We start from the raw sequence: 14,874 nt of genomic DNA, 5'->3' as shown, positions 1-14,874 counted from the left end.
TTTTCCACGTGGAAAAATTTTAATTAGACGCGAGATAATGAGATACTGCCGTTTTCATTCATCTACGAATTATTTAACTTTCAGCCAATGATGTCGAACGAATGGTTTTTATCAGATTTAAATACAGAAAAAAAAAAGTTGAATTTAACTATGCTTTGTAATTTGGTTTCTTTCTAATTATGGAAAATAAGTTGAAGAAAAACTGAAAATTGTAGAAAATATACGCTATTTGAAGGTAAAGTAAAGCATACGCGATAATATTTGAATAATTTTTAAAACAGAATAAGATTAAGATAAAGATAAATGATTAATTTTTAAAATTGGATCAAATTTGAAACAATTTGAAACGTGTGCTGCTAACGTGTGAAAAGTATTGGCATTAAAAAATGTAAAATTTTTTAAATTACAACTATAAATGAAAAATAAAAAAATAAATGAAAAAATATATTTTAAATTTCTTTTCCGATCTTTATTTTTTTCCTCAATAATAATTTTTAATTTTTTTTTCTTTTTTACACAATTTTTCAAATTGTTCGATCCAAAATTTAAAGAAACCCCCTTTTCACATCTTTTAATATACTTCACACATAGACGATTTTATCGATTGTGCATTGATGATGTACTCCACAATGATCAAAACTGGTCGCGTCCGAGGAAACGTTAAACGAGGATAAACGAGGCTGGTATATATAAAGCTGATAATAAGAAGGAAGGGAGTGGTGAAAATTATCGAAGGGATGGTGGTTGGAAGCGGATCGTCCTTAAGGGCATGGCACGCGAGCCATCGTGGTCGATAAATTACCGGGTCTCGCCGCGGTGTTTCCGCGTGACACGAAAGCCTCTTTGCCGAGGGAAAGAAGGTTGTTGGCGGAGCGAAGGAGGAAACGCGGAGGAAAGGAGGAAAGGACGCGGCACCGGATAAAAGTCGCCATGCGACACAGAAGCAGTCCGCGATGGTGTTGGCGCGCGTTTGCCGAGTGATGCATTGGTACCGGCAAGTGATATATGCTTATGGGGCATGCCGGAGTATCCGGACATCACGCGCACACGCATGCGCGAGACCGTGTAAGAGATACACGTGTGCCCGGCTATGGCGTGTTCATTATGCACTCCGGCAAATCATAAAACAGACGGGGGGAAAAAGAGATTCGAGACGAATTTTCACATCTGGAGTAGTGTTCTTCGAAATGTGTGAGGATGTGAGGATGAGAATGAAAATTTTATATGGTTTAAGTTAGGTAAATAAAGTTGGTTCAATTATAAGTTATTTGAATAATTTGTTCAAAACGGTTAATTGCAGCGAACGACGAGGTTAGGAATCAATTTTACGATATAAGGTTGTTAATACATTGTAATGAATTCTATGGAAAATCTATGGAAAATATGGAAAATACGATAATTTTTATAATAATATAAAGTAATATGTTTGATTATTGTCAACTTTTTTCTCTTTAACGTCAAATAATTATAAAAATAAAAAAGGCAGGTATGTATACTATTGATTGAAAAAAGAAAAATGTTGCGCGTAGGAATCCCTTTATATGAAAACAATAATGGCAATATTTTTGCCATTATAGAAATGACAGTTGTTTTATGTGGAAATATATAATAGATACCAATAAATGAGCATTTTAAATAATTATTCGAAATTCTAATTAATTTTTCAATCCATTAGTGATTAACTTTGATCGAAATAAAGATTTATCGCGATAAAAAAATGTTGTGGAGCGAGAATCTGGCCGAGTAAGATAATATATCGTTTTAATGATCATTTTTTTAAATTCCAGCAATGTCCAAGCCCGGTCTGAACACGACGAAGGAATGGTGGAGAACCCACACGCGTGAGTGGATTTTTCCAATCGATATGATTTAAATGGCGTTTTAAGAAAGCTGAAGACCACGGGGGAAAAACGGACGAGCCGGTGTTCGACTCAAATTGTAATTTATACGGCTATTACCGTGCCGCACGTTCGCCATTATAAATTGTCGCGCTGTATCTGCCGGCGTTCTTATTTATAGTTCCGTAAATAAATACCCGAGATAATGTGCCGCGGCCGGCCAGTGTATTTGCGATTCTAATAAGTGTACATTTAACGCGATGTATTCGGGTAAACCGCGAATGACGCATTGCGAGGGTAATTAAGCAATTACAATGTTGGGATATAATGTTGTTGTCGTTCGAGGAAGAATGAATGTTTGCATACCCTCCTGGAATTGTAATAACTCGTAAAGAAGATCTTTCTTTTAAAATGTAAGTTTGTAAATATTTTATATTTTATCAAATATACATATCATTAATCGTCAATAAGTGTTTTTTTTAAACTTGAAAGAAGAAAATTTCACAAATTTATGTATTATGTCATCCGACATGTAACATGTTTGTCCGTCGAATCGTCAAGATGTACGTGTATGTATATCTGGTCATTTCGCAGAGCGTATTAACACTGGCAATTCAACAGTGTAGTAATTAAACGGCAAAATGAACAGAGAGAGTGAAACGAGTGCGGAATACTCGGCAACAGAGTGGTTTCATTGCGAGAGCGCGTGTCCTTTTTTTTTCTTTTTTTTTTTTCAGTAAAAAGGAGTGTATCCTCTCATTCCAATTTGAAAATCCACCCGTGGTGGTTGTCCACGTGTCTGTTCCAACTGATTCATACGCGCGCATTTGCATTACGGACGCGTCCCCGTCGAGCGACACGACACGTTATTCGAAACGTGTTGCATTATTCTAATCAAGATCCCTAATACCGACACTAGTTTTTGCTTTTATTCGCACGTGGGCAATGCGGCTCGTTTGTACTCGTAATGAGCCCGATTGGGTGTTATACGTCGCCATGTTTAATTCTACGGACGGTTTCGAACGATCTTTTCATTCGAACAAATCTCTTCTCTTTCTCGATCAAAATTATTATCTCATTATTATCTCATCGAATTATTATTATTGTAAAAATTAATAAACTTATCTTCAATCGGTATATCCGTTTAAAAATACAATTGTTATAATTGAATAATTACAATTAATTAATAATTGGTCGTTACTTTTTTATAAAATATATTTCACGATAAAATTATATATAAAAAATATATGATCTAGTTAAAAAGTCAAAATTGACTCATAGACTTTCTAAATCGAAACAATTCGCAAGTTGGAACAAGTTGGATAATTTACGACACACCTATCAAACGCGTATGATTAAGAAGATCGAATTCGCTACTTGCTAAAGTGCTTCTGTCTAACATTATACGAAACAGCATCAATTCCCTCTTTCGAACTGTTCCTGAACATCGTAGATCCATTAATCACCACTTAGAAGTCATTTTTCAATACGCATCGATCAATTTATTGATAGCAACAAGATCGATACGCGATCGCCGCCTTCGATAAGTCTCGTCGACAAGGGCGAGGAACTCTGATTTAGTGGCGACCCTATAGGATGGTGATCGAGGAGGAACAGAGCAAAGGAATGGACGAAGAGAGAAGAAGCGTCGAACGTGGCAAGAGCAACGGGAAAAATAGGAAAGCGCAGAAGGCGGCGGCAGCAGCTGAAGAAGGAGGAAGTCGAGACACGCGTGTAACAAGCGTCGTTGGCATTAATTTAGAATGAGCTCTACGACCCTATGCAAATCTCTCGTGTACAGGAAATCCTAAGAAGCCGACCAGACTATGAAACGTCGCCTCTCTCTCTGCTCATCCACACCGTTTTCTTCCAACCGCGGCATGTTTGAAATTACCATCAACCAGCATACGACTTATTCCTCGGTCTCCGATAACACGTTACTCTTCCTTCTTTTAAGTTATGACACCTGAACTCTTGCCAACGTTTAATATCCCGCATCTTGCGATATCAACACTTCCGTTTTTAGCTAAGATAACTTATGGCTATGATGAATCGAATTATTCGCCGCTACTTCTATAAGCGTGTTCAGTAATCAACGATTTTGCTGTAAACATTGTCGATAAAGATAAATTAATTGAACAAAAAAAAAAAAAAAAAGAAGAATTGCTGGTGTGAAGAAGATGAAAAGTTAACGAGGAAAAATTAGTAATTTCATGGCGCTATCGAGTTATTATAATGATCAGGTATAATTCAAGATTATATCTTATGCATGATGTAACATGTTTGAAATGTTAAATTTATGTCAAATTTGCTGTTTATATGAAATTCATATGAGGTATGCGTAGAATTTAATTAGATTATTATGCAGTTATTCCAAGTAAAAAAAGTATCATTTGTTCTATTTATATCACAATATTGAAAGAAAAATTTAATAAAAAATATGTTTCTACTTACTCGGACGAAGACAATTTTCGTTTGCGCTCTCCTGTATTGAAGTTTTCTAAAGAAGCTTGATAATCGGCATACCTTTGTAATTTATAGGTACTCGTTTTAGCTAAAACTTTCATCACTTCGTTGACTTGATCCCGACGATGTAATTCTATGTATGCGGATATATCACTTAACCATGACACATGCACACTTCCTGTAACATAAATGATTTTAATTCTATTAATATTGTATTTGTATAAATAAAGATATAATTATCAAATAAAGAGGATCGAAATACATATCTATATACTTACCAAATGGACTAAACAAGTGAGATATGTCATTAAATTTCCACTCTTTTGGGAATGTTAAATGGAATACATGATCTCTACTTGGGTTAGCTAAAAGAATAAGCATAAAATACAAATTATTAATATAATGATTCGATTAAAATTTGTAAATAAAATAATGGAATAAAAGAAAGATGTTTACGATCGTCTCCAACAAGATTTATATACGGTACATCTCTTAATCTTGCTATGAGAAGTCTGAAACAAAATTATAAATTATATAATATTTTAATAAATATATCGAAAGATGTGAAAGTATAGTAGAAAAAAACCTACTTATTTAAAAAAGGATTGAGTAAAGGTGAATCCGATAAAACTATCGGCACTTCAGGTTTTTGTAAGGAACCTGAAAAGCAGAAATTGTAATTAGACTAATTTATATATGATGCTTGTATGATATTATGCTAATTACTAACCAAGATAATTGGACAATGCAATGAAACATATTCCAGTTATATATGCATCGTAACCAGCCTCGTGACATTTTTCTGATAATGTAGAATAACTTCTACCATCGGTAGGTTCCACTTCTGTAATTTTAAACGGTGATTTACTAACAGTTTCTAGTAATATACCTAAATTCGACGACGGTATATGTTCCTTAAATTGCTGCGAATGGCAAATTATTTTTGTATCTAAAATTCTACAAAAAAAATGTCATATAATAAGCACGTTTATCTAAATATTATACAAGTATTCAGAAAAATATATATTGAAAATTTTTACCTTGGAAATAGACTATGAACAAGACTCTTAAACTCCAAATATGATTCCGGTAATTGTCCAAAAAATTGATGTATTATATGACAGAGATCTAATAACATATTATGACCAACTATTAATTTTCCCTAGAACAAAAATGTACTTTATTATAAATTATATTTTATTTATTGTATAAATCAATAATACAAATAACTAAACGTACGGAATCTGCAATTTTCCTCATAAGAATACTTAATCCAACTGCTTGTTGAATTTCTGTTTTTTCTCTTTCTCTTTTCTCAATCTCTCTTTGTTCTTCTTCTTCCTTAGTTCCTAATCTTTGTACTACAAGACTGCATCCAAAATTGTTCATTTTACTTTCAACTTTTAATTTGTTTGGCCATCTTAGCTTTACTTCCTGATACACGAGTCGTCTAATGAAAGCATTACATTTTTCTATCAATAGTTCTTCTGTTTCGGAAGTGACAAATTCATCTATCCTCGAACTATAATTATTTTCAATTAATTTTTATTATATTAATGCAAAAAAAATATTGCCAATTAATTTACCAAATCTCTTCAATCTGAGGTCTCTCGACGTCCGAAATAGGCAATATTTCTGTTGCTTCATCTCTTATCCTCTGTTTCTCCTCTAATCGTTTCATCAATTTTTCTTCTTCATTTGCAGTTAAATAAGGAATGCCCAATTTGAAAAGTTTATTAAAATCGAATCCTTGTGACGCTAGAAATGATATACTGGAAGTCTGACACATGAATCTGCAATCTGGAGCTGTACGATTTAACGGACGTGGAAAAACATAAAAATTATAGGATCGTTGATTATACCTTTAAGAAAAAAAAAAATTAATATTAGTAAAATAATTTTATAATTAATTTTTAAATTTTTATTAAAAATATAAATTTCGTACTTTTGTATTTCTTGATTAAATGTAAAGACGGAAAGGCCAAATTGTATAAGAAGAAAATCCATTGATCCTGTTCTTAATTTTGCATAATACTGAGCAGGTGTATCAAAGACACCGGCATCAGGTCCTGAATTAAGTCCTGTAAATTCTCCATCGATACAAAGAAATGTCGCATTCTTCAAAATTTCATCTAATTCCACTAGGACCTCTTGGAAATCTGTAAAAAAAAAATATATAAAATTTTAGTTAAATTTTAGAGAAAATATGTGTATGTATGAATACATTTTAAATAATTTTTATGAAATTTAAAATTATTATTTAAAATTATTATATTATAAAATAATAAAAAATATGATATTATTAAAAATATTTTATAATATTTATAATATTAAATACTGAATTTATTTTAAGACTTGTATTGACTTAAAACGTAAAATGTAAATTTTGCGATTATATATACAGAAATATTTTTCGTGATTAGAAGTTGGTACCAGTGTCTTTGCAATCTTTGAATCTAATGCGATTATTTACTGTGAATTTAATAATTATTAACGAATAAATGTAATAAATAAATAATTAATTCTTAAAGTATGTTATTTATGTAGTGTTATATGTGAAACATATGTGTAAACATTTGTGAAAGTATTTATTCGCAATAATATCAGAAATTTATAAATTACTGATCGCTGACATCAATCAAGAATTTTTCGCGCGGAAATTCTTCAAGAATAAAGAATTCGAATGGTAAGTAAATTCTTCTTATATTATTTAAATAATATCATTGTTTAATTCCTAAAAATGATATTCAATTTTAATTGAAAAATTGAAATGTGAACATCTAAAATATATCTCTTTCTTAAATAATTCAATAACGAGTTAAATTATTGAAATTATTGTTTAGATAATAATTTATCTAAATAAAATTTAAATGTTTAAAATTAAAAAAAAATTTAATTTAAAAAAATTATGAAACATATAATAAATATAAATTTTTCAAATTTTCGAATATTATTTTACCATGTATCAGCTAAAATGTTAATTTTAATTTCAATTTAATTTAATTCAATGTTAATTTAATTTTAATTTAAATTTCATATACAATTATATAAAATGAGAATATTTACATAAAATATGACATTGATATAAGAATATCATAAATTATTAAAATATTAAAGTATAATATTAATATTATATAAAAATATAGATTATTAATTCTGCTATTAATCTATAAATAGATTAGTTATTATTTTGAATAGGAACAGGAATAGGTTACAAAGTGAAAAAACCATATTAATATAAAAAATTAAATTTATATTTCTCATAATTTTTGCAAGCAGTATATAAAATAAAATTTAGCAAAGAAATATAATATTGTTATTTTTTAATATCACAGCTATATTAATATGAAATTTATATTATTTATAAATGATTAGGATAAAAAAAAAGGAAAATAAATAAAAACAATACATTTAAATACATAAATAAAAACAATTTTAAAAAATTGATCGATTGATCTAATATTAATATTACATATTTTACAACATTATTTTATTATTAATATTTATCTTTATTAGTAATATTATTCTGAAATTATTATAATCATAAATTGTTAATTATGCTTTTCGTTTCTTTCTTACGTATGTACTTCAAATGACATTTATATATTGTCTCTTAACCTCTTGTGCTTGCAATGTATATTATGACAAAAACATATATTTTCTTCAAAAATCTTCAATTAACAACAATCTCATCTTAAATATTATTGATTCCATCTTAAGAATATTTTGTCCATTATATCAATTATATTTTAACAAATATCAATTTTTTATATCTATATCCAAACTATAACCTAGAAAGCTACAAATTCTATATGATTCTATTTATAGTGAATCATATTACCTGTCCAAGAATAAAAAAAACAGTGTTTTGTAAATCATTTTCATCACAAATTTATAAATTATAAATTTATAGTTATATTATAATATAAAAATAATGAAGAAAAATACATAGCAATAATAATGTAGATCATGTGAGAAAGAAAGACCTTATTTCATGTATTTTAACATTTTTCTCAAAATTATTTCCATTTCTATTATGTTTAAGAAACAATGCATATATATAAACTTTTCATTGTAAATTAATGTATAGAAAGTAGAACATTAAGAGCATATATCCCGCTCTGAATTTCATTAGGAAGACTGATAGTATAAATTGTGTATTTATTTTTTCCGATTACTCACTCGAAGAAGTCACTTCCATTTTTTTTTAATCTTGCACTTGTTAATCCACACTCAACCTATAACGAACGTCTTTTATTTCATTCCCGAAACTGAAATTAAACACGAAAATTAACAGGATCCATTGATCCTATGCGATCTTTTCATACTTGACCACATTAAATAGATAGGTTAGAATGAGAACTCTAATGATAAAAATAGCATCGTGTATGAGTTGCCATCTGGAGTAGAATTAACGTACTACGATCTTATGCTACGTTCATTGATAGTCGAAAATGTAACTAACAAATAAAAAATAAATTTAATTCTTAATATGCATGCATGTAAAAAAATATAAATACAAAAACATTAACAGAAAATAAATACATATTTTATATGTAAAAGTTTAACGCTATTAGATTATTATTCATATATTATATTCGGCATATTTATTTTTATTTATTTTTTTCATTTTATTTCCATATAAGTTATTAAATATTTAATAATTAAAAAAGATCATAGAAACTATATTATACTGTTTTTAATATATATATTTTTTAAAAGATTCCTATAATAGATAAAATAGATGAATAAAATAAAAGTTTTTCAAACTTTTAAAATTTTCAACTTATATTATTTGTAATATTTTATATACATATAAATATTTACAGATACATATCATTAATATATTGTAATTTGATAATGTTTAATCTAAATATTTCGATTACTATTATTTTTATCTATTTATTTTCTTTATATAAGTATATATTAATTATTATGGTGTTACTTAGATATTAAAATTTACTTGAAAGCAAAAAAAAGAAAAAGTTAAAAATGAAATTTAGATAAAATTTATTTATATCAATTATTAAGAAAATTTTAAAAGAGGATCAGAATTACGTCCCTACGTAAAAGTAGGATGAATCATAGTTAAGTCTTCCCTCACTTTTCTTCATATCCTACTAGGGAATTTTATTAAATTTATCTTTATATAGAAAAATATGTGCTTCCTACCACTAGCGAGAAAACAAAAGAAGAAACGTAGCCTAGTGTCGTATTCTAGAACTAACATAATATGATAATATGATAATATATTACATATATTACAATATTTTTTTCTACACTGTTAGATTGTAGATTAGTTAATTTCTTGTTATATTGTAATCATTCAAGTCTTCAAAATTTTACTATTTTTTCATAATAGATATATTATAATAATTATATTAATAAATATATTAAAATACTAAAATACTAAAAATATATTTTTAATTCTCTCTAAGAACAAAGAAAAATTCTCTTCCATTATTCTAACTGTCTTCTATAAAAGTATGTATTTGCATAAACATACACGGTTAAAAATCCAGTCATAAATGTTTTATGAAATCACAGATTGTAACGTTGTTTCTAGAATTTCTAGCAAGAAAATTCTTTCGAATAAAATTTAAGACAAATTACATCCGATCAATTGTTCGAATAACCGGATAGATTGGTCCAATAGGGGTTGGAATCTTCGTACTTTTACACGTATATCGTGCGTTCACCTTAAGCTTGAAAAATTTCGCTTTCTCGTCGACGAATCATTCAATCTGTAATTCGTCGAAATAAAAAAAACTTCTTTTGAATACTTTCTTTTTTAATACATCTATTTAAGATGTATTTACCAAAATTTCTAACAATAATTTTCAATATCAAAAATTATTTTCAAGAGTAAAAAGATTGGTAAAAAAATTTAGGTTGGCAAGATATCATAAAAAAAAAAAATTATAATATTTGATGAAATAAGAAGGAATGGAAATAGAATTCAATCATATCGGCAAACAATTTGCAGTGATAACAAGCGGATGTTCCGCAATTCGTTACTTCCGCACCAGAACTAATTAAAGCGAATTGAAAGGTAATTGAATTAAGCTTTCAATCGTTATCTCCCCGAGATGTGTCCCAGTCTCGTGGGCTGCGAATCGTTTCCTTCAAATGGTTGGCCGGACGAGAAGATTGGAAGAACAATACTCCGAAATAAAAGCGGAGGACAAGATTCGAAGGATCCAATTTAGAACGGAATACGCCTATTCGAGATTCTTTCACAATGCCAATTTCTTTCCTTCCTAGAGGGTCGGACCGTTTTTGGGGCGGCTAATAGTTTCTGATCGAGTTCCCGGCTCTGTGTTTGTCATTCATTATTAATTTATCGAACCAGCCTAGAGAAACTAACTCCTCCCGTATATCGATAGCGATCAATATGGCTCTATTTTAAAATTTATAAATCGATTTTATAAAATTACGTTCGTTCTTTAAAGCTTCGTAAAAAAAGAAAATATACGAATATTTTTATCAAATTTTCCTTAACGAAAATATAAGTATATATATATATATATTCGTTTCAATTGAAATTGAAAACTCGTCTAAATTACTTGACCATCGAGCACCCATTAAAGACGAAATGCGATTACAATCGATGAAAGGTTTAATACCTTGTAAGAAGCTCTCGATGCTCTTCGAGTATCCCCAGAGCGCATTATTTTCGTTCGAGCTGTTTGGAGATATCAGGGATCCCCACGACCCCACGACTCTCTATCGGGTGTCCCGTAATTTATACGTCCACTCGAAAGAAAGGTTGCGCAAAGGTCCCGATAAGAAGCCATTTTTCATTTTGGCCGCGAGCGAGAGAGCGACGAAAGCCAGTCGGTTCGAGAGGGGAAGGGGCGAGAAATAAGGAAGAGGAAGAGGAGGAGGGAGAGGCGGGCCACCCTTCGAGATTTCGCACCTTTCGCCAGAGGGTCGAACCTTTTTTCCCCGAGACTTAATTTCATTGTGTACCCCCCGTCGACGGTTATTCTTATTATTTTTCTCCTTCCCTCCCCTAAATCATCAATTTCCCTTATTAGGTGTATTCCTGATTAGGAAAAACACCTCCTCTCCGGACGAGTCGTTTCTCTCAAGAGATATTTTTGCGACAATGTAATAACGTCGTGGTATCGTACCAACTCCTCCCTAATTCCATTCTGAAATGATCTGGAAGAAATAAATGGGTTAATAAAATCGTGTTGCGGAACTTTGAGGAAAAAATTATCCTCGAGCGGTTTAAGAAGGGGAGAGGCAATGTGGATAAGATCGATTGCGAACTTGACATTCTTCGTTTCATCTTCGATCAATGATTTCTTTTTAGAGAGTATTGCGTTAGCGTAAATCGTGTCCAAAAAATTTTATATTTGTATAAAATATATCCATTTTCAACGGATCCTCTCGCTCTTCTTTTCCCAAAATCGTTATGAATATTATGATTCTTCTATATCAAATATATCTAGAAAAAATGATTCTAGGTGTAAATTATACGATGGTATATTTCAACTAAATTCGTAAGAATTTTAATAAAAGGACAGAAGTGTGAGAAAAGGTATGACATACGATCTAATATCGAAAACGAATTTTTGTAAAAATCGGCTCCCGATTTTTTTTTTTTTTTTCCTTTCTTTTTTCACGTAATATCGTTTCGTTTGAAAATTTAACTTCCGATCCGATATTCGAGTCGGTTTGATTTATGAAGCCTATTAAGGAACTGCGAAATTGTTTTGACCGATAGGAAATGGCTAGGGTGGGACAAATGAAAGTTCGTAACTCGTTGAGGGTGGTACGGCGTTTCTTGTTTTACCGGATTGCAGGGGCGAAATCTGCGAAGATATCACAAGTTTCTTGTTACCTTCTGTTATTGTAAACTAGAACTTCCGTTTACAGGTTGCAAATTAGTTACGGTTTGATTTGATTCCACGGATATTAATCACTTCTTATCATCCAAGGAACATTTATTCGCGTATTCTCGCTTGATAAAATAGCCCGACTCTCAAATTGGTTAAATATTTGCCTGTATCCGATTGAATTTTCCTTCAATATCTTGTCTTCACTTGTTTACACTTTACCGGTGGGAAATGAAGGGTTTTTAAACTTTTCACTTTTTTTTTTTTTTTTTTTTTACTATAATAACTTTTTTTGCGAATTTAATCCGCTAAAAAAACAAATAATTTCAAGTTCCTTCGAGTTAATTAAAACGTGTTGTCTCCGGTTATTTCCTTTGATTACCTTAGCAGTTTCCGACCACTTTCAACAACATTCACTAACCATCAATATTTGACGGAAAAACGTCGCCGGAAATCACGGAAATCTATTATTCTCCGGTTCGATTTCGAAAGGGAAGCCGGTTTCACTGCTCTCGAAATCAGATTACGTGAATTTATAGGGTCACTCACGAGCCCTAAACCTCGGGTCGTTCCCGCGAGAATCCACAGAAAACGTACACAATTAAACCGCCTTAGGGCTTCCGTTAGTACATCGTACCAGCTTTAACTATACTACCATCATTTTCACGTTCATGAGAATTTAAACGGTACACTAGCTCGTGATTATTCAAGATCGTTAAACGAAGTTAATGTTTTCGTAAATTGCAGCGATCAAAATTTCAAAAGAAAATCACTTTTTTTACGATAAAACAAAGAGATGCACCACTCACATTACATTATGCGACAAATTTTATTTAACTTATAAATTTAGTTACTTTTGCTCGAAATATACCTTAAATATACGTTCCATGCATTAGATTGTACCACGTGAAGTTGCCAAGTTTAGAATAAATGACAATCAACTGCGACTTGACTCTACTTAACCTATATTTTGCCTAGCATATTTCGACGTTGTGCTTTTACATCTCCTTTGCGTAGTAAGTTCTTTTTGTATTGGTTTAACTGTTTTTTGAGAAGTGATCGAATTTATAATGTTATTCCTTATGCGAGTTTAACTTGTGCATATCGAAATATTAGGTTAGCTTTCGAAGAAGATTCTATCGATGAGAGGACTGTTAATAAATCGAAAGCCAAAGTGGAAGCAGAGTTAGACGTATCTCCAATAACGGTTTTCAGACATTTGAGTGCAATGGATAAAGTGAAAAAATTGGAAAAGTGGGTACCGTCACTAACCGAGGATCAAAAGTTGTGTCTTGTGTTTATCGTGTAAAACTCGAAAGAATAGAAGTTTATTTTTGAATAGAATTACAACTCGTGATGAGAAATGAATACGATAATCGTACACGATTTGGACAATGATTGGACGATAATAAAAATCTTAAATAAATACCGAAACCATTATTATGGACGAGAAAAGTTATGGTGACCATATAGTCCGTAAAAGGAATAATTCATTGTTATTTTCTGAAACAAGAAGATACTATAACAGCAACATCGATCGATAAATGTGGACCTATTTTTCTGCATAACAACGCTCTATAAAAATTAGCCGATCAATGAAAAATAGATATTTCACCAACCGATTATCGCTTTACACTTGTTTTTAAAAATATTCGACATTCGACGAGAAGCTATAATAACAACATTCGACGAATTTCTAAAACCAAAAAGTTTTACAAAAATGGAATTATGTCGGTTGGAATCTCGTTGGGAAAATTAAAGTTCATATTTTGGTTGAATAAAGAGTAATAAAAGAAAATATATTGTTTTTCTTTCGACGGCAATTTCGTGTGGTATTACCTCACATAAACGAAATATCGAAAAATTCGCTGTGTCCCTTGAGCGTGCTCGAAGCCTAGGAACGGAATAATACGCGAAAAATCCAGTACGTTCCCTCTCCTCGAGAGGGAACCCCTAACCAAGTGCGCGAGTGGCAGCATCCGTTAAAACGATCCGTCAGAAGCCGTTCGATTGATAGACTCGACGGGCATGAAATATTTAAACCGCTTAGCAGAGGCTCCCACGTCGTTTTTCGTCCGGCTTAAACCGTATTCACCGCGGACGGAGGAGAAATAATTACAAAGTTACGGGCTGGCCGAGCCAAGGAGAAAGTTTTCCCGATACACGCGTAGCCTCGAATATCGTTTCCATCAGCCGGATTGCCATCGCCCGTGTCCGGAAGGGTCTTTCGAGTCGTAAAAGCGGGTCCAAGTGCTCTTTACATGCATATTGCCTTTTCTCGAGGAGCGGCGTGCTTGCGCTGCCGACGAGCGGCGCGGTTCGTCCGTTTGTCGAACAGACCTCGAGGAGGGATGCTCCGTGACGCGGCGAGCCGGCACGAGGAGAAGGAAGAGGAGGAAGAGGAGGAGAACTCTTCAAATTTTATGCCACGTTTAACCTTTGATCGATTTTCCTTTGCGATCGTGGAAAAAAAGAAAAAAGGAAGGAAGAAAAAGAAGGTACGATGTTATACTATGTATATATATATATTATATATATGTGGCTCACAGTCCGAAAATTAAGTTTTCGCGCGGGGTTACGGGTTACGACGATCATTCTTCCATCTTGGCCTTATCTCGTCCCGGGACTGAATATTCAAAAGGTAGGATAGCCATTATCGCGAGGCTTTCGCAAGTTTCACGAAAGGCGAGATGAAGTCGTCAATGAAGGATAAAGAAGAATTT

General features: G+C 31.5%; 2 protein-coding genes and 1 long non-coding RNA gene across 12 annotated transcripts in view; 2 read left to right on the top strand and 1 right to left on the bottom strand.

Annotated features, from left to right (window-relative positions):
- Window positions 1–14,874, bottom strand: part of LOC107992782 (poly(A)-specific ribonuclease PARN) — a 44,509-nt gene that overhangs the window by 7,661 nt on the left and 21,974 nt on the right. For 5 of the 10 annotated variants that reach the window (XM_062083400.1, XM_062083419.1, XM_062083416.1 and 2 more), the window contains exons 2-10: window positions 6,250–6,463; window positions 5,891–6,166; window positions 5,544–5,826; window positions 5,345–5,466; window positions 5,035–5,261; window positions 4,895–4,964; window positions 4,761–4,816; window positions 4,583–4,669; window positions 4,293–4,482 (exon numbers count right to left, since the gene is read on the bottom strand). In XM_062083400.1, coding sequence (XP_061939384.1) covers window positions 4,293–4,482; window positions 4,583–4,669; window positions 4,761–4,816; window positions 4,895–4,964; window positions 5,035–5,261; window positions 5,345–5,466; window positions 5,544–5,826; window positions 5,891–6,166; window positions 6,250–6,463 — 1,525 coding nt within the window. Of the gene's footprint in view, window positions 1–2,238; window positions 3,943–4,292; window positions 4,483–4,582; window positions 4,670–4,760; window positions 4,817–4,894; window positions 4,965–5,034; window positions 5,262–5,344; window positions 5,467–5,543; window positions 5,827–5,890; window positions 6,167–6,249; window positions 6,464–8,486; window positions 8,699–14,874 lie in introns of those variants that run through there. The other 5 variants (XM_062083446.1, XM_062083439.1, XM_062083447.1 and 2 more) reach the window with 4 other exon arrangements.
- Window positions 1,098–4,552, top strand: LOC107992784 (uncharacterized). Its single transcript, XR_003696340.2, has 3 exons — window positions 1,098–1,238; window positions 1,301–1,486; window positions 1,788–4,552. It is a non-coding gene; the product is annotated as an uncharacterized LOC107992784 (long non-coding RNA).
- Window positions 13,080–14,874, top strand: part of LOC107992861 (uncharacterized) — an 82,388-nt gene continuing 80,593 nt past the window's right edge. Inside the window, exon 1 of the mRNA XM_062083344.1 lies at window positions 13,080–14,649. The gene's annotated coding sequence lies outside the window, so the exon portion shown is untranslated. The remainder of the gene's footprint in view (window positions 14,650–14,874) is intronic.

Source organism: Apis cerana, linkage group LG1 (assembly GCF_029169275.1).
Source record: "Apis cerana isolate GH-2021 linkage group LG1, AcerK_1.0, whole genome shotgun sequence".
In the NCBI taxonomy this organism is placed as follows: Eukaryota; Metazoa; Arthropoda; class Insecta; order Hymenoptera; family Apidae; genus Apis; species Apis cerana.
Note: the sequence above shows the minus strand (reverse complement) of the source record. Positions and strands in the feature narration are given on the sequence as shown.